Source organism: Lactuca sativa, chromosome 6 (genome assembly GCF_002870075.4).
Source record: "Lactuca sativa cultivar Salinas chromosome 6, Lsat_Salinas_v11, whole genome shotgun sequence".
Lineage (NCBI taxonomy): Eukaryota > Viridiplantae > Streptophyta > Magnoliopsida > Asterales > Asteraceae > Lactuca > Lactuca sativa.
The window spans coordinates 138,306,432-138,327,129 of NC_056628.2; the positions used below are offsets into that span (position 1 = coordinate 138,306,432).

General features: G+C 38.2%; 1 protein-coding gene across 1 annotated transcript; it reads left to right on the top strand.

The window, feature by feature from the left end:
* The first annotated feature begins 14,020 nt into the window (after positions 1–14,020).
* On the top strand, positions 14,021–18,064 carry LOC111881941 (pumilio homolog 24). Its single transcript, XM_023878322.2, has 17 exons — positions 14,021–14,431; positions 14,740–14,793; positions 14,899–14,960; positions 15,055–15,136; positions 15,219–15,342; positions 15,428–15,511; positions 15,611–15,725; positions 15,832–15,982; positions 16,071–16,184; positions 16,260–16,331; positions 16,423–16,473; positions 16,549–16,599; positions 16,681–16,788; positions 16,856–17,035; positions 17,264–17,338; positions 17,415–17,668; positions 17,774–18,064. The coding sequence occupies exons 1-17, from the start codon at positions 14,135–14,137 to the stop codon at positions 17,907–17,909; spliced, it is 2,010 nt and encodes a 669-aa protein (XP_023734090.1). The 5' UTR covers positions 14,021–14,134; the 3' UTR covers positions 17,910–18,064.
* Positions 18,065–20,698: the final 2,634 nt, after the last annotated feature.

The following is a 20,698-nucleotide window of genomic DNA, read 5'->3' on the forward strand; positions in this document are numbered from 1 at the left end:
AGGAGATTTGGGACAGAAGAAGGTGAAACAGCAGGTTAACAGACTCGGGAGTAGTCTGGACCGGTGCTGAGGACTGTATAAGGATATTTAAGTCGGAGGTTAAGGACCTAGAGATCATGATAGGGAGGTGTGAGTTGGTTACACTCCATTGTGTCGAACCGAAGGGTTCGAGGGTGACGCAGGGACAAGGTCCTTGGTTCCGAGTATGGTTGTAGGTTTGAGTTATGTATGTGGAGGTATTTCAATCTGGGGTATTCCATCATGAGGATGACCGGACACTATGATTGATTGGACTTGGTGTGTTTGGCATTTCAGCCCGAGGTTGTTTGGGCCAGGGCAAGTGGTTACGCAATATGCTTGGTTGATGGGTTATGGGAGCCGAGGGATGCGGTATCCTGTCAGTGCGTAAGGGATAGAACTAGAGGGTGGAACAAGATTCGTTCCAGGTTGCAAGTTATCGGGATTATCGCCAATCTTGGGCGAAGGAAGACGGATTAGTGTCTTGGCAGAGCTCAGTGGGTGTTTATGGAATCTAGCGTTGCAGGGCGTGGAAGCTTGTCCCTGATACGAAGGGTTAGTATTATCAGGTGATTCGTGGTTAATTTGTGGTGCTATTGAGTTGAAAGGCCGACTATCGGCTTGGAGTAGTGGCAAGAATGCCACGTGAGAATAAACCATTTTAAGAGAGATGCAGAAGTAGGGTTTGTAAGAGCATGAGTTGATTGAGAAGTCGGAGTCTGCAGTTCAAGGAGTTTGTTCTGTGGCGTATACTGCAGTAGGCTTCAGGGATGAAGCCTACTTTAAGTGGGGGAGAACTGTAACATCCCAAGTTCGGAAGCAAGAAGTTAAAGGACTTAAAGTGTAAATGAAGGGAAAGGACTCGACGAGTAGGCATGCTTAGTCGCCGAGTCGGAGCGGGATTTGTGGCTGGTTTAAGTGGCCAACTCGCCGAGTCGGAGGCTTGGACTCGACGAGTTGGTGCTGAAGAGAGAAAACCCTAATCCCGAGGGTTGCACCCTGTTTAAAGGACTTTATGTCCTTCTCCCAGCCTCCTAATCCTCCTGAGAGTTCCAGAAACCCTAATTTTTGTGTGAGAATCCATTGTTGAGGAGATTGAAGCTTGGAAGAGGAATTCGGTGGAAGGAGATTGAGAAATTAGAGGCTAGCATCAAGGGGCTTGTGTAGATCTGGGATCTACTTCAGTTTGGGCACATCTTGGAGGTAATAAGCTGTTACCTTCCCTCTTTTGCATCTAGATCTATTATCATTTGAGATTTGGGGCACTTTTGGTATGATTGGGAGCTATTTCGAGTTAGAGGCTTAGATCTGAGGTTGCTACTTCAGGTCTGGACTTGTGATGGTCCAAAATCTCATAAAGTTTCAGTCATTGAATTGTTGGTGAAGCCCTTTTGTCTAAAACCCAACCCCTAGTGTGTTTTGAGCTTATATCTCCTTGGTTACACGTAAAGTTTGCAACTTTATGTGAGGGTTAGACTGTAGAAAAGTGGATCTATGGATTGGAGCCCCTACATGGCTCGAAAAGCTTCTGTATGGATTGGGAACTGGGGAGACTCGGCGAGTCACATGGGTGTACTCGACGAGTTGTATGAACATGTGCATGGACTCGACGAGTTGGAAGAACAACTCGGTGAGTCTATTGAAGATTGTCTTGGACTCGGTGAGTCTGTTCTTGGACCTGGCGAGTCAGGTCGCAGAACCCCAACCTCTTTTGGTTAAAGCCTTGGATTAAGTAAGTCGGTCGTCGACTCAGTGAGTCGGAAAGAATGGGACTCGGAGATCGTTGGACTCGGCAAGTCTTGGGGCGACTTGGTGAGTTAATTTGTGTTATGAGAGTTTTCTGGGAATGGGAACTCGGCGATTCGACGGGTTGACTCGGCGAGTAGCATCAATCAGGAAGGTTAACTTTGATTGAGGACTTTGACTTTGACCAAGAGTTGACCAGTTTGAATTCCAAGGGTATTTTGGTAATTTAGGTATTTATGGAATTAGTTATTTGGTAGTGTTCTATGGTGAGGTTCGTGTCGGTGGTCGGAGCAGCTTGGTCTTATCTCTTCAGTCGGCAATTGTAGGTGAGTTATCCTCACTATATTGACAGGGTCTACGGCAGCAAGGTCGGCCCTTTATCGGATGGAAATCCGGGTGTTGCTTGTTATGTTATTGATATGCTAGATACATCCTGGTTTAGGATGGTTGCTATGTTACTGATATGCTAGATTTCATCCTGGCTTAGGATGGTTGCTATGTTATTGATATGCTAGATACATTCTGGTTTAGGATGGTTGCTATGTTACTGATATGCTAGATTTCATCCTGGTTTAGGATGGTTGCTATGTTATTGATATGCTAGATACATCCTGGGTTAGGATGGTTGCTATGTTACTGATATGCCATGTGATTTGTTAGACTGTTTGTCTGGTTAAGGATTGTTATACGATAATTGTTTTATGTGCACATGGTTGTTTGACGGGGGTTGGGTTGAGGCGGGTCCTGCTTTGTGCTGTAGGCCAACATACCCAGGGCGGACTGGATATTCCAAAGGCCCAGGGAGCGATCCGGATAGGCTGAAGACCCCAAGAGGGCGGACCAGACGTGCCGAGGCTCGGAGAGTGGACCAGGCCGACTGAAGGCCCGGTGTGGGCGGACCAGTCATACTGTAGACTCGGAGGGTGGACCAGGCGGACTGAAGGCCCAGTGCAGGCGGACCAGCCACATAGTAGACCCGATGTGCATGGCTGTTCTATTTGTGAGATGTATGAGTATGTTTATGTGTGGTTGGTATTTTGGGGGTAACTCACTAAGCTTTCGGGCTTACAGTTCAGTGTATTGTTTCAGGTACTTCAGGAGATCGTGGCAAGGCGAATGCGTGATCGTACCGCTCCTCATGTTTTATGATTTTTGTGATATGGTTATGGGGGATACTCTGATGTTTAAACTATTTTGAAAACATGATGCATGAACTTAATGGTTTTTGAATGAGATAAAATGTTTTAATTTGGCTCGAATTTTATGGGTGTTACAGATTATGAGATATCGGGCCATTAGAAATACCAAATATTTGGATTGGACTAAGTGGTTGGGCCTTATAATAAAACCATGTAAAGGTTTGGGCCCAATTTGGAAAATTGGGTCATATGTTGGGCTTTGAATCATAGTTGACTTTTGGGCCTTTGGATTGGGCCTTGGGCCTGAATAAAGCCAAGTTAGGGGGTAAAGTAGTATTTACCCCAAGTATGTACTTATGGTTATCAGGTTATGTGTTGGAACCCAATTATTAATTGGGTGTTATTTTAATGTTAACAGATCGGGAATCTGTCATCCAACAGCTAGAGTTTTCGTTTGCAGGACTTCAGCTGTGTGAGGTGAGTTACCTTCCAGTAGAAGTGGGTCTACGGCCACAATGTCGGCCCACTAATAGGAGTTGTTTGATAGATGATTGTGTCTGCGATAATTATCTAGGCTTGCTACTACCTGATATGTTTTATGTACTAACATGATATGATGTTATGTGATGGTGGTAGTAGGGGGAATAGTCTCCGGTTACCGGTCGTTAGGGCCGAAGGGGTAGTTTAGTACCAAACTATGCTAGACAGATTATGATATATGTGATATGATATTATGTGGTAGTAGTAGGGGTGAAATAGTCCCCGGTTACCGGTTGAAAGATACCGAAGGGGTAGGTCGGGCACCCAGATATGCCTGACAGTATATTTATGTATGTTATGCTATGCTATTATGTGGTAGTGGTAGGGGTGAAACAGTCCCCGGATACCGGTTGAAAGATACGGAAGGGGTAGGCCAGCACCCAGATATGTTAGGCAGTTACCGGTTGAAAGATACCGAAGGGGTAGGCCAGCACTCAGATATGTTAGACAGTTATCGGTTGAAAGAGACCGAAGGGGTAGGTCGGGCACCCAGATATGCCTGACAGTATGTGTTATATATGGTATGTGGTATGATGGGGGAGCTTACTAAGCTTCGTGCTTAAGGTTTACAATTTTGGTTTCAGGTACTCATTTTCAAAGGAAAGGAGTCGGCTTGATCGCAGCGCATCACACTATGTTTTCCGCACATGAGATCTTTGAGATTACACTATGATATTATTTTATGATAATATGTTTTGATTACTGACACTTTGGTTTTGACATGAGATATTATTATGGATGTTTTTATACTGTTGGTTTTATAATAATTGAATTAAAATGAAATTTTTGGTCTTGAATTTTGGGATTTTACAAGTAGGTATCAGAGCCTTGGTCTAAGGGATTCGGGCACACTCTCGGGTGTGTCTGGACTCAAACTGAGGACTTGGTATGAAAATTTTCAAAAGAAAAATCATTTTATAAAAAGAATTTTGAAAATAGAAAAAGAGCTTTGAAAAGAACAATGTGTGTGATGCGTGCAATCAGCCGAGCTCAAGTAAGTTTTCCCCAAGATACCCCATACATGTTATGATATGTTATGTTATGATATGATTATGAGAACTACATGCTAGATTAGGGCTGAGGATCTAGGAGGATGCCTTATATGCCTATTGTATCTGCTTGTAGACTTGCATGCTGGTACTGATCATTCAGTGATAGGATAGCCTGTTTAGGTTATACCTGATTGTATGAGCCTTTGAATTGCATGCAGAAATTCCTGATTAGAGGATATAATGGTTGATTGGAGTATGATGGTTAGATTTTCCATGGTTTGAATGTTGTTTACTTTTGTGCTTTGTGGGACTCTCAGTGATGTGAGTTAGCTACTAAGTGAATATGCTAAGTCACATGGGACACATGTTGTATAATCTCAGAGTGATGGACTTGACCCTATTGTGCAACTCTTGTTTGAGTCAAACCATTCTAGGGATGGGTCTTTTACTCGAAGGATTATCTGATCTCTGTTGCATGTGGCTATATTCATGAGGTAGCTAGTTGACATTACTGGGAATCTTTCAGCAGCTGAGTACTGGGTGGTTCAGGAACCTAGGAAAGCCTAGGATATGTTTTAGTGGGTTAGCAGTGAGGTTTAGCGAGGCTTGGATGTATTAGTTTGAGGAAGTGACTTTGAGGATTCAGGAGGATTACTGAGGAAAGTATGGATAGGCATGGAAGGTAGTATTGGGCCCGTACTACTGAAAGCACAAGATCCATACTCGAATCGGTGAGAGTCTTGGAGAATCTGAGAAGCTTCGGGGAGGAGTTTGTGACCCAGTTTGGGGACAAAGGATGTTCCAATTAATGCAGCTCATCCATTGGCAAGTGAGCTAGTGAGCGTGACAGGGTGTCAGACCCTGAAGGATATAACTTGCAAGAGTTTGCGGATGCGAGATCTATTTGGAGCACTTTGAGAAGAGAGGGTTGTGCCAGGTGCATATAGTAGAGGGTCCCAGGGAGAGACCCAATATTTATTATCATCGGATGAAATGCCAGCAGGGCCGGAGTTAGTGCAACATGTGCGGGAAAGTACACGAGGGAGTTTGACATTCCAGGGGTTGGTCATGTCAGCAGAAGGAGTCAAGCCCTACAGCGTCAGACAGGAGAAGTCAGAACTCCAGCAGGCGATGTTGCGAGTCATCAAATATCGTCACATGCCAATTGCATACCATGAATTACTAGTCGTTAGTGTAAGATTGCTTCATTTTTGCTGGTTCGGGGTGTTTAGTGTTCTCTCGGTTCATAGTACAGATTTGTCGTCGGGGCAGTTATGGGCTCATTTGAAGCCCAAAGCATGTGAATCCTTAGATTCCTTCAAGAAGGAGGTTCCTATTGTTAGTTCTTGTCATCGAGATCGAAAGGAAGTTTTGCACCATGTCTTCAAAATAGTCGAGGTATCTCAAGTGAGGTGATCAGGATTCCTCCAAATGTTGCGGGTATGTCATCTTCTACTGCTACTAGGTGGATGACGGTAAATTATACCACACTGGAATTTTGACTGAGTTTGGATAAGTCAGATCTCGGGTCGGTTCTTTGCTAGTGTTTGGGTTATCAAGGATCATATATGCCATCTTGCATGCCGAAAAGTCCTTGATGAACCCAGAGAGGGACGTATCTTGCGGAGTGGGTTCCGCATGTACCGTTATCATTTCGGATCTTTGTTAGGATCTGTGCAAGAGTATTATTTAGAGGATAGTCAGTCAGGGTTAGAGTGATAATTCTTCGGTGAAGTCAGCATTCAGTGGTTTTATCATGGTTCGGGCATGGTCAATAATCGCCTATGGAAGAACTTTGGAGTTCAAGGCACTACCGTTTCTAGGAAAGGGCTGGTAGCATGAAAATGGTGGTGTCAGTTGTGGGTGTTCGATGCATGAGCGATCGGTCATTAGATGTTCAAGAGAATTGCATTTCTCGCATGGGTTGTGTTTGGTTAGAGATTAGTGGTGTTGCGAGATTGGGAGTGGCATCGAGGATTCATGAGTTAAGGTGAAGATTGGGGCCTCCAATTGTCAGCATTGGAGGTGGAATGAGGTGTCAAACTGGACCGGAATTCAAGAGTACTCTTTAGGATTTCAGAGGATGGGCGATCTTAGGGTTTAACCGGTGATTGATCGCTAGCATAGGTAAGTACGGATTGTCGTCGGTGGATTATTAGAAAGCAAGAAGGATTGGGAATCCTTCAATTTTCACGCACCGTGAAGACTTGGTAGCACCTAAGTGGGGGAGAATCGACCAGGTACTTAAGAGCAGTAATAGGTGTGAAACTAGGATAAGTTTCGCACCCTCGTCAGGACGAAAGGCGGTCAAGTGGCCGTCTAAGTTGAGGATTGGGTAAGTTGGTAGTTTAGAAAACGTTCCAACTTTTGGTTCGTGTTTTTACTTGGCAACAAATAGCAGGTTTCAGAAACCATGTTACGGCTCCAGTTAGGACTCAAGTTCAGTTGGGTGTTAGGTCGAGTGCGTGTTCGACCAGTATGGAAAATGGTGTGAGACTACGGGGGTAGCCGTAGCATTCACTAACAGTCAGATAGTATGGAAAGTGTTGCAAGACTACAGGGGTAGCCGTAACATTCACTAACAGTCAGATACTATGGAAAGTGTTGTAAGACTACGGGGGTAGTCGTAGCATTCACTAACAGTCAGGTAGTATGGGAAGTGTTGTTAGACTACGGGGGTAGCCGTAGCCTTCACTAACAGACAGTTAGCATGGAAAGTGTCGTAAGTCTGTGAGTGTAGCCGTAACATTCATGAGGTTGGCAGATAGTGATAGAGTGTCATGAGATTGCGGGTATAGTCGTAACATTCACTAGGTTGGCGGCTGGAAGGTTTACGCATGGCGGTTGCCTTATGGCTTAGGGTTTCTTGATGATACATCTTAAAACGGGAAGGGAAGGCACGAGTTTAACTCCCGTGTTTTCCTTTCAAACTTTAAATCATATTTTACACTTTTGGTCCCTCATTCATAAAGGTTTTTCAATTTAATCCAGAATTTACCCTTTAGCCCCTACCTCCAAAAATCCTTTCATAATAAGTCCAAAAATTACCAATTAACCCTTGGCATCCAAAAATTTATTCTTAACTAATCCGGAAGTCACACTTTAACCCCCCATTGCCCAAAAACACTACTTTTAACTCCTATGGCTAACACTGATTTCTTATTACGGAGTCATGGCTAAATAAAAAAATTACATCTCGGGGTTTAGTTTTTTTTATTTATTTAATTTAAACAGAATTTTATAAGGAGGATACGCAGAAGACGACCTTCCAGACTCGTTATGGTCATTACGAGTTCGTGGTGATGCCCTTTGAGCTCACCAATGCTCCAGCCGTATTCATGGATCTCATGAATCGCGTGTACAAGCCTATGTTGGATCGATTTATGATTATGTTTATTGATGACATTCTGGTCTATTCCAAGACCTAGGAGCGGCATGAGGAGCACATGAGGGAAGTATTGGAGACTCTGAGGAAGGAGAGATTATATGCAAAGTTCTCCAAGTGTGAGTTCTGGTTGCGCGAGGTGCAGTTTTTGGGGCACCTTGTCAACCATGACGGTATTTTGGTCGATTCTGCCAAGGTCGAGGCAGTGTTGAGGTGGGAAGTTATGAGGTCTCCATATGAGATTCAGAGTTTTCTTGGATTGGAGGGTTATTATTGGAGATTCATTCAAGATTTCTCCAAGATAGCGGTTCCTTTGGCCTGATTGACAAAGAAGACCATCACATTTCAATGGGGGGGGGGGGGGGGCTGAGCAACAGGAAACATTTGAGACTTTGAGACGGAGATTGCATGAGGCGCCAATTTTGACCCTGACAGAGGGTGTTGAGGATTTTGTAGTGTACTGTGATGCATTAATCACATATTTGGGAGCAGTGTTGATGCAACGTGGTCATGTGATTGCTTACGCTTCGAGACATGTGAAGCCTCATTAGGCGAATTACCCTATACAGAATTTGGAGTTGGGGGTTGTGGTGTTTTCCCTCAAGATTTGGCGACATTACCTTTACGAAGTCCAATTTACTATCTACACGGATCACAAGAGTTTGAGGTATCTAATGGACCGACCAAATATGAATATGAGGCAACCTAGATGGTTGGATGTGGTGAATGATAATGATTGTGAGATCCTTTATCACCCCAGGAAGTCCAATGTGGTGGCCGATTCTCTTATCCGCAAGGCGATTGCTACCCCGATCAGGGATTTGTGCATGAGGATGAAATTGATTACCCCACTCTTAGAGCTGATACGAGAGGCTCAGGTTGAGGTTAAGAAAGAAGAGCACCGGAATAGTGAGCGCATAGTAGGTCAGGTGGCTTCCTTCAATTATGATAGTTAGGGATTGTTGACTCTTCACCGGAGAGTGTGGGTTCCATATTGGGGTGGTGTGCGTCCGGTATTGATGGAGGATGCGCACAAGTCGAAATTCTCCATTCATCCCGGAGCGACAAAGATGTATAGGGATATGCGGCCCGACTATTGGTGGCCATGCATGAAGCTATATGTGGCTTGGTATGTGGAGAGGTGCTTGACTTGCAGGAAATTCAATGTCGATCATCAATGACCCCAAGGAAAAATGGAGTCGTTGGAAGTTCCCATTTGGAAATAGGAAGAGATTATGATGGATTTTATCACAAAGTTACCTCGAACGGTGCACAGGGTGGATTCGATATGGGTCATCGTGGATCGATTGACCAAGAGCGTGCATTTTATTATGATTCAGGAGAGTATTTCTATGAATAAGTTGGCCGATATCTACTTTCGGGAGGTAGTGACACGACATGGAGTGCCAGTTTCTGTGGTCTCTGATAGGGATGTTCAGTTTACTTCTAGGTTCTGGAAGAGATTCCATGAGGAGTTGCCCACTCATCTGCACTTCAGCACGACTTTCCACCCGCAGACTGATAGTCAGAGTGAGCGGGCTATCCAACCTTTGGAGGACATGTTGTGGGCATGTGTTCTAAATTTTGTCGGTAGTTAGGATACCTATCTTCCTTTATCAGAAATTTTGATGGAATTTTCGTATAACAACAATTATCATGCCAACATTGATCGACCTCCTTTTGAGATGCTCTACGGGAGGAAGTGTAGGACCCCGATATGTTGGGGGAGGTCGATCAACGGGTCATGGGGAGTACTGAGGTGGTACTCAAGACGACATGATTGATTCAGCAGGTCTTCGGCAGACTTCAAACATCATAGAGTCAACATAAGAGCTATGCAGACAGACATCGATCGGACTTGGAATTTCAGGTTGGAGATATGGTACTCCTGAAGGTGTCACCTTGGAAACGTGTCATCCGATTCAGGAAGCACGACAAGCAGGGCCCCAAGTATATAGGTCCTTTTAGGGTTTTAGCCCGGGTGGGCAGGGTAGTGTATCGTTTGGATCTGCCGGAGGAGCTCATTCATATTCATAGCACTTTTCATGTGTCTTAGCTGCAGAAAGGCTTGATTGATGATTCCGCCGTGGTTCCATTAGAGGACATTTAGGTGGATAATTGCCTGAATTATATAGAGAGATCAGTGGTGATCCTTGAAAGGAGGACGAAGACTCTGCGACATAAGGTGATGGATATGGTGAAGGTGCAGCGGCATCACCGAAAGGGTTCTCAATGGACGTGGGAGCCTGAGGATAATATGAGGGAACATTAACCGGAGTTATTTGTTGCAGCGGACTCCAAGGACAAATTCTAAATCAAGTAGAGAAGAATTATAACACCTGATTCAAGGTACTTTTCATTTTTGACCCTTGGTGTGTAAACAGTTTGTAAATTTGGTCCCTGGGGGCATTTTTGTCATTTTTGGAAAAGTAGGAGTATGTTGGGCGTACTTCTCGTACGTTGGGCGTACGCAACTAGGGGAAAAACCCTAAATTTTAGGGTATGGACCCTATTTAAGCAACATTATGACCCATGATCCCCTCATTTCTCAGCCTCCATTACCCTTTGAGTCTCATTTCAAAACCCTAACCCCTCTAGAGAATATTTGACCCTCTTTGTGTGTCTTTTAGTGTGTGTTGGTGAGCCTTGAGGAAGAAGAGTCTTGAAGTAGGAGCTTTGACCAAGGGATAACTTCTAGATCCAGATTCTACTCATCATTTCCAGCTTCATTGTGGTAAAAAGGTTGGAACTTGCTCATTATATGCTTAGATTTAGTATTATGGAGTTTTGTTCACTTTTTAGTCCCATGAATGAGATCTACTAGGATTCTTCCACTCCAAAAGTTTTGGAGTTGCTTCTCTTGATGTTTTTGAGATCCTTAGTCCATAAAGGTAGCATCTTGATGGTTGTGGATCAACCATGCATGTGTTTATGTCCATTTGGTGAAAGTAGGATGCTAAATATAGGGTTTGAGTTCTTTTGAGCCATGCAAAGGTTCCAAGTTAATGACTTTATGAATTAAGACGTCCCCCAAGGCTTGGATCTGAAGTTTGGACGTCTGGTTGTAAACATTAAGTGCTTAAGGGAAAAAGTGCTTAACGGGCGCGTACGTTAGGCGTACGCAAGCGTACGCCTTCGAGTCCCCGATTAGGCAAGCCACCTAGTACGCCAGGCGTACTTCTGGTACATGCAACGTACCAGGACTGGTCTTGGGCTTCATGGTTTGGGCCATATTTGGACTATTGGGGTTTTGGGACTTGTTAGGCCATTGTTAGGCTTTTGGACTTCTTGGATTTGGGCCCATATTGGGCTTTGGGTAACCTTTAGGAATTAGGCCACTATTGGGCTTTTATTGCCATTGAGTTTGGGCTTCGGATATTGGGCCAAGTGAGGAAATGGTAAAATGGTCTTTTTACCCTGGTTGTTGGACCAATGAACTAGATTCCCGGTTATGGTTTATGACCCAATTATTAATTGGGTTTTTATTTGGTTGATTAGTGCGAGGATTCTCCGGTTCAGCAGCCCGAGCATCTATTGACTAACAACAAACCGAGGTGAGTTTGCTCAATATATAGTAGGACATTAGGGATTGTATATGCTTGTAGTCTTTGTGACTCATGTTGTATGTGTCGTATGCCTGTATGCCTGTCTGCTATATGTATGTGGGGTGAAATAGACCCTGAGGTGAAATAGACTCGGCACAGCCTTGAGCTAGCATATAAGTTGAAATAGACTCGGTGGTGAAATAGACCGACATAACCTTGAGTTGGCATATATGTATGGTATGCGATATTTTGGGGAACTCACTAAGCTTCGTGCTTATGGTTTTTAGTTTATGTTTCAGGTTCTTCCGAACCGAAGGGGAAGAGCTTGGGTAGCGATATAAATGATACATTCTGCTAAGAGATTCGAGGGGTATTAGGCCACTAGTTTAATTACTGTAAGACTTGTAATATTTCGTTATGCGTATGTTTTTGTATTGACGATGACATCCGAATGTTTTAATATAAATAAAATACATTTTTTCGAAAATGCTTTGATAATATCATTATCATGTTTTTGTGAACAAATTCTGCAATATTATTCATTAAAAATGATACTCTGATTTTAAATAAGCATAAATAAATCAATCTTTTCTGGCAGTAAGATGCAAAATAAAACAACCAAGTTTCATTAAGAAGCAGACTCAGTCAGATCTGATTTAATTAACAGCTATCAGATAGCCCCTTGAGACTTCAAAAGTTCATAATATTTATAAGTTGACCAAATTACCCTTACATTAATTATGGTATTTTATCATAGACAATAAGAGTCAATGCCCTCTTGTTTATCATGAATAAACATGAAATTTACAGTCGTTACAACCTAAATTTAACATTTTCTAGAAAAAACCATAAAACATGATTTGGCACTAGTAGTCATTTAAACATATTCATAGAATACTTTTAGAAAATAGACCATACACATAGATATTTAGCATGCTTGAAAACATCCACACATACTTATATAAAGAAACTTTTCATTATAAAAGGGTGTTTGAGATTTCATTTTGAATTTAAAAATGACTTTTATCAAAAAAGACTTATTGACTTTTGAACATAAGAATATGATTTTTTTTTTAAAAGTGTTTGGATTAGCTTGTTAATGACAAAACTCAATAAGTCAATAATTTAAAAGGTGCTTGACTTAAAATTGTCTTTAGTTTTTTAATCTAATACGTTATAAACCATTTCAAAAAGTCACAATTTGTTACTTCTTGAAAACTCATTTTCAAAGGCTAAACAAAACGAAGTTTTAAAAGTCTTTATTAAGTATCCAAACATTTTTTTTAACTTATTACCTGTTAGAAATTTGGGGTATAGAAAGACTTAGAATTTTCGAGAATCGTGCTGAACACTTTCAGATTAAAGTATTTGGGGGGTACTTCCAAACTTCAATCGGATAAGACCCGGAATATGAGAGAAAGAACATAGAATATAATTGTTATGATTTTCGAGTGTACCATTAAAATGAAGACCAAAATTGGTTAAATACCTTTTCCATTAGAAAATTGTCACAAGACAATCTTATGTCTGAAAAATTGTCACTGAAACAGTTTGATGTATGAAAACTGTCACTAATCCATGTTCTTTCTATAAGGGTCAAAACAAAGTAAAAAATCGGGTTTATTTCAAAAAAAATTTAGATTTCTGATGCATTTTCAATATAGCAATATAATCCAAATAAAAAAATTTAGCTCGACCCCAGCTAGGGGCTACCGCCCCTTGGACCCTGCTCCCAGAGGCACTGCCCCCGGACCCCATTCGTTCATGGACTTCACCCCTAAATGACAGTTTACTTTGAATCTTGAATAAACTTAAACAAACGTACACTGTACACCTTCTCTACTTGTTTAATAATCATCAAAATTGGTTTTAGTCAACAAGTTAATCCATTACACTTAAAATACACGTTGATGATACAAAATCACCAACATGGACTTAGAAGTCAAAAAATTAATAAGAAAATTTTAGATGAACACCCAAAGACCCTCTAAAATCATTATTATTTTGTCATGTATCCTATGATAGGAAAATCCACATATACTCACATGAGAATGGGGGTACTTGGTAGAATATATAGTCTCTAGTCTACTTTCCTTGCAACACAATGTTGCGTACGCATATTAAACATCAACAATTACATTTGTCTTAAAGGGTTATATTTGCTTTACATTATTTCAGGAACCTTTTATCATAACATAATACTAAGTTTTTTTTTATCTAGGCAACTTAATTTTTCATATTATGCTTTAACTAGTTGCCTTATACGCAATTAAATTTCGTTATAGTATCATACATTTAGGTCTCATTCTCACAGTTTTAACAAGTTACTCTACTTTTATTATATTCATTCATTTCAACAGATAACTTCAAACATCATAACCATACAATGACTATTGATATAGTCATTTTAACGTCATTTCAATTCCATTGAAATAGTTAAGCATGCTTTACTATGGCCTAAATAGTAAATTTAAGTAGTTTTAGTCCTTTGTCCTATTTTTTTACGACTTAACTATTTTTCTTTCATAATTGTGCTTAAATTCGAGTTTTATAGTCCAAACTAATACCAAAAATGTTTTTTTCCCTTTTAAACCCCGGGTATTCGGGTATACCCGAAACCCGACACACATAGCTTATACGGTTATACTCTTTGGCCTAAAAGAGATGCCCTAAAACCCACATCCATAACCACGCCTCCGTCACTGAGCTGTAAAACCCTCACAAAACCTTCATCTGATTGCTACCCGCTGTTCTGCTTTTTTATCATCAATGGCGTTCAAGAACCAAAAAGACAGTCAATCGAACAAGAGAAAGAGAATTCCAGGCGCAACAAAAGGCGATGATGGAGGCAAATTCAGTCCGAAAAAGAAACTTAGAACACCCTCCAACAATCAACCGAACAAGGGTTTTAAGAAACCCTTTGATTCCAAGGCTGCCGGTCAATCGAACAAGGGGTTTAAGAAACCGTTTGAATCCAAGGCCGCTGGCGGAAAACCTAAATACAACAAATCGGATACTTCTCAGGATGCGCCCAAAACGAAGCGAGAACTTCGTATACAAGCTAAGGTTTGTGTGGCGTTTTCCATTGGCATATGTTTTCCGCTCTTATTCATTCTTACAGTTGTAAAGGAGCTTCATTTGAACTTTAGATGTCAAAGGGGTTATGTTTTCCACCTTCATTATCGTTATGTAATCTCAACTTTTCGTCAGAAAAATTGCTAATTACATTCGTCAGAAAAATTGCTAATTAAAACTCAAAGTGCTTTTTGTTGTAAAGAAGATAATATTGACTTACAGTTTTAACTAGACTTGTATCATAGCAACAAAACATGAAACTCCATTTCTAACTAGACTTTTGATATATCTTGTTGCAGGAACTTGCTGAAGCTAGGAAGAAAAAGAGAAGGCCTCATTACACTCTTGAACAAGTGTGCATTTTCTTTCATATACACTGTTTGTGATGGCTTATGAGTAGAAACAAAACATGCTATACACATTGTCATTATAATTTATCATTTATTATTTCAACACAGGAGCTTGCTTTACTATGGGAGAAAATGAGGCGTCGCAATATAGCAAAGGAAGATAGATCAAAGTATGTATAATATATTGTTGCATGTTTTTACTATTATTTAATAATCTCCTGACTTTTGTCATTAATTTCTTTGGTCTTTTTACTATGTTTCAAGGTTGATTAGTGATGCTTTAAGGAGGATGAAGGGCAAAATTCCCGAAATTGCAGGCTCCCATGTTTCTTGTCGTGTACTTCAGGTGAGATTATTAAAGATTTATCTTTTCTGCATTTGAAATGCTCTTCTTTAAGAAGGGTACTTACGTAATTTTCTACCTCTAGACTTGTGCTAAGTATTGCTCAAAAGAAGAAGGAAATGCTGTTTTTGAGGAGCTTCGACCACACTTTCTCACCCTAGCTTGCAACACTTATGCAGTGCATCTCATTACAAAGATGTTGGATAACGGTTTGTAGTAGAATTCAAATGTTGTTTTCTCGACCAAATTACCAAAATACCCTTTTCTCATCATGCCTTTATTTACATTTTGCAGCCTCAAAGGAACAACTAGCAGGGTTTATCTCTTCTCTTCATGGGCATGTTGCTTCACTTTTAAGACATATGGTTGGTTCAGTTGGTATGTATTTATTATAAGTTATAACACACACACACATTCACTCATTTAAACCCAATTTTTAATACTATTAAAATTTAATTTTGAATCTTTTTTATCTAGTTGTTGAACATGCTTATCAATTGGGAAATGCCACTCAAAAACAAGCTCTTCTCATGGAATTATACTCCACTGAACTTCAGTTGTTCAAGGATTTAGTATCATTAAAAGAACGCAGGTAAATAGTTAATAGTAAATAGTAAATAGTAAATAGTAAATACACATTTCTACTTGATTTACTTTCTATTTTATTATTTTGGAATTGTTCATATTCTAAAAAATAGGTTAGTGGATATAATTTCAAAGCTGAATCTTCAAAAAACATCAGTGATTAGACATATGTCATCTGTGATTCAACCGATTTTGGAGAAAGGAATAGTGGATCACTCTATTTTACACAAGGCACTTGTGGAGTACCTTACAGTTGCTGATAAGGTATGTTTAATGTTTAAACATTATTTTAATTAATTAATTAATTTTTTTATTTCATGAGTTGTATTTGTAATATAATATGTATGTATAGACATCTGCTGCAGATGTTATTCAACATTTATCAAGTGCACTTCTTGTAAGAATGATTCATACAAAAGATGGATCCAAGATTGGGATTCTATGCATCAAGCATGGAAATGCACAGGTTTGTCAATATTATTATTATTTTTATTTTGATTTAATAACTCTAAATTTACAAATTAGCCCTTTCTTGTAACAGGAAAGAAAGAAAATTATCAAAGGAATGAAAGGTCATGTCAGTAAGATTGCTCAAGATAGATTTGGGAGTATGGTAAGAACTAAGAATAAACCATCTCAACTCTGCTTTAATCTTTTATTTATTTATTTTAATAATTTTTAATTGTTTTATTTTTGTTTTTCAGGTACTCATGTGTATTCTCTCTGTTGTTGATGACACTCGGTTAATAAAAAAGGTTGCTCTTGCTTCTTGTTACAAGATGTTTAAAAAAAATATGAGTAAATAATTATTAAAATTCTTTGAATTACAGATCATAATTCGTGAACTCCAAAAAGTGCTAAAGGAGCTTATTTTTGATAAGGTTTTTATTTCATTGTTCCTTGATTTAATTTTTTATATTAACAAACAACAACTTATTTATTTAAAAAAAATATGATTTCAGAATGGAAGGAGGCCATTATTGCAGCTTCTTCATCCAAACTGCTCACGTTATCTCAGTCCAGATGATTTGTCTTTATTAGATTCATCTATACCTTCTTTACTTATCAAGGTAACTTTTTTTTATTCCTTTTTTGCCCCTGGTTGGAGTTTTTTACAATGTTGGTTTTTGGCATCAGGGCGATTTGGAAACAGAAGCAGAAGCAGAAGCAGAAGAAAATGTCAAATCTTCAGAAGTCGAAGAAGATGAAGATGAAGTTGAAGAAGATGAAGAAGAGAATGTAAAAACTGTGACAGGTGGCAAAAAAGATCCATTACTAAGGAGGCGAGAACTTTTGGTTGATAGCGGACTTGCTGAGGTTTGTTTTCTAGGTGGAGGGTATTTTCGTCTTTTTACATATTCGATAAATCGAGAGCGCAGCTTTTGTTCCTATTAACATCTTTGTGGGCGGGACAAAAGGTGGCTGCTTTTGTTCCATGAGTCTCAGTCCAATTAATGCTTAAAGGGGGAGGGTATTTTCGTCTTTTTTAATTTTTAATTTTTTTTTTTTTTTTTTTTTTTTTTTTTTTTTTTTTTTTTTTTATAGAGTTTGATTGATGCATGTTGCGAGAATGCTGAGGACTTACTTCGATCGAATCATGGGAAAGAGGTCTTGTTCGAGGTATAACAAAATTTATAATTTAGTATATTAAAAGGGTAAAATGGTAAATTTACAAATGTGGTTTTGGGATGTGTAGGTTGTTACAGGGGGTGCAGATGGAATACTCCACCCACAATTGGATGAAAAATTGGAATCTTTATATGAAACAATAGCATCGATTGTAGCAATACCTAAATCAAAAGAAGAAGAAGAAGAAAAAGAACATCTTCTAGAAAATTTCCATTCTAGTAGAACAATAAGAAAATTGATCATAGATTGCCCTTCATTCGCTTCCACTTTATGGAAAAAAGCTTTCAAGGGAAATTGTAAAATGTGGGCCCAAGGTCACAGGTAAACCTATTAACCTAACAACAAATTCACATTTATATTATATAATTATAAACGTTTTTACTTTTAACCATAAAATAATACTTGAATGTTTTCATATATTTGTAGTGCGAAAGTCATTTGTGCATATTTGGAAAGCTCGGATTCGAAGGTGGTTAAAATGGCAAAACAGGAGTTGCAGCCATTACTAGATAAAGGTGTCCTTAAATTACCCGAAAAAAACCAACCAAAAAAAGCTGATTAATCTTTTTTTGTTTTTACTATATTTTGCAACTCAAAATTTTGTCTGATTATGTCACTATGTAGCGTAATTTACAATTATTAACTATGTATTATTTATATGGTGTGTGAGTTGACTTTAAAATGATACTACAATTAATATATTTTTATGTTGTTAAATGTCTATTCTTATACCTTCAGTGTTTATCCTAATGAACAGAGTTATGTATGACGTGCAAATTGTGCAAATTTTATTATTGATTAATTGTGGTTTGGATTATGACGTGATGCTGATAGAAATATAATAAGATATAAATAACAATTTTTTTTTGAGCTAGGGATTTTGAAAAAAAAGTTGAAAGTTCTATTTTATAATCAGAAAACGAAAAACATGTTTCAATTGAGGATTTAAGTGTTGAAAACAAGAATTGTCGACTTATTGTAACTGTGGTTTTTTAATTAAATTACAGACAATTGCTTAATTTGGAATATAATAAGTTTCATTAGAAATGATTTATCTTGATGTTGAACCAAATTACAAAAATAAAAAAACCAAATTACAAAAATAAAAAAAGGTAAAGGGGTCATAACTCATAACGCATAGGCCAGTATATAATTCACTGGATCCACTAAACCAATTATTGAGGGTTGAATTAAGTTCTCATTGACTTATGAATATTACCCATCTTTAGAAAAAAAAATGCAACAAAAACAATACTTTAGTCAATTATTGTTGTAAAAATGATAAAAAATTATATCATAAGTTTGTAATCAGGTAAATAAATAAATAAATAAATATATATATATATATATATATATATATATATATATATATATTAAACTGTGTTTAATATTAAATAGTATATTATTTATTTATTTAATATAGTTTATAATCAGGTAAATATAAATAATAAATTGTGTTTAGTTATATTATCCTTTCATTTAATATGTTTATTGTTTATTATAAAGAAAACACACCCAATTTTCCGGCACCAAAAAAGACATCCTACACTTCGGTCCATTGGGGCCGTTGCTCACGCGGCAAATAGTTGGGATGTCTATTAGGATATCATTGTAATCTTCCCTTTTAAGTTTTACCAAAATATCCTTCGTTCTTTGATCATCCCCCAAAAATTACCAAAAGTACACAAAAGCCACCCAAAAGTACTTTATCATCTTTTTAACTTATCACCACTTATTTTTTCAAACATTAGATCACTTCATCATTTTTTTTTTCTTTTTAAATTGGTCATTTCAACCGGTTACAAGTAACTTTTCGAATAATGCATGTTGAATTAACACTCTTTGGTAGTAGAGTTGGTATGTCATGGTGATGTGACATTTTATTGTGAATGATATTTATCGCGACAAAATTAAAAGAAAACCAAAAATATAATGTTATTTTCAATATTTTTCAAATGAGGCTATGTAGTGAAAAATGCTCTACATTCTCGATTAAATAGCACAAAAACAATTCCATTTTGAGTCGTTTTTCAATTTTGCCACCCTAAATTTCCTTTCGTCAGAAAATGCCACTTCATCGTGCAACTTCAACGACACACTATAATAGAGTGCCGACTTAGTACATAGTAACCATAAAGTTACCTAGTAATTTGGCGTAATAGCGAAATTGAAAAAAATGATAGCTTGATGTATTATTTTGAAAAAAAAAATGATAAAGCAATGCGTTTTGTGTATTTTTCCTATTATCTAGTTGGATATTGAATATAGAATTAAACATAATTTAAGAACTAATATTATTTTTTGAACATCAATCAAAAATCTATTAACAAATCAACAAGGAGGCATTAAAAATTATACAACGTTTAAGAATTAATAAATTTTCAAGCTAATAAACCCTATTAGCATTGAACATTTGAACTTTCTATTACATTTGTTACAATTCACGAATTTGCAAATAATAACTATTGATTCGAACAACGATTATTTCTTCATTCATTGTCAAGATGAGACCTAGTAGATGAAATCAGAAACAAATGTGTAGAGGACAACTCCCTAACTCTAAGAATTGATTGTATTATGTTATGTGACATATTGAAGTAAACCGATTAGGTTCACCAACTCCAACCCAATCATCCATGCTTTAGAATACTATTCAACTCTACTCCCATGCACCACTCTTAAAGCATGAATCAACCATACAAATTGTTTGAGAATTCCAAATCATATAACTTTATAAACCGATGACAAATGGACAATACCATGTCAAACATCATTCCAAAACATATAGTGTCACCATAACCAACTTTCACACCTTATAAGTATCCATATCAAGATTGTGATCAACCATATTATTAGTAGATTTAACTGAATTTTCCCAAGAAGTCTTCAATATGTAAGTACTAGCATTTCCAAAAGAAGCATAATCACCATTAATGTTTTTAACAACTATATGGATAAAGAATTCAATTCATAAATATAAACCCCTCTTGCTAGTAATCTATTAAAATCTTATTAGTATAAAAAGACTACCAATCCTCAACCCACTTACTCGTTAAGGTGTTACTGTCTTCCGCTAGTTCACTCATCATAACATTCTGTCCACCAACTCACCATTTAAAAAAAGGTTATGCCTTATTCTCTCAAAATCATTTTAATCCACAATTAGGGCTTTGCATATAGAGGAAAAGTAAATACTCAAACTTTCTAACACTAATTTACTCAAAAATTGATCTGCCCCAATTGAAAAACTGCAAATCAATTGAATTTTTATCCATATTACATCAAATAGGTAATCCCTTAATTAAATCAAAGTGATTAAATTGGTTTTAAGGCTTAATTAGATGACAATGC

Excerpts from the sequence above, each read along its gene's own strand:
- LOC111881941 (XM_023878322.2), top strand. The coding sequence starts at position 14,135 with ATGGCGTTCAAGAACCAAAAAGACAGTCAATCGAACAAGAGAAAGAGA. Across the intron at positions 15,726-15,831 it reads GTATCATTAAAAGAACGCAG|GTTAGTGGATATAATTTCAA; the intron begins GTAAATAGTTAA and ends TCTAAAAAATAG. Across the intron at positions 15,983-16,070 it reads ACCTTACAGTTGCTGATAAG|ACATCTGCTGCAGATGTTAT; the intron begins GTATGTTTAATG and ends ATGTATGTATAG.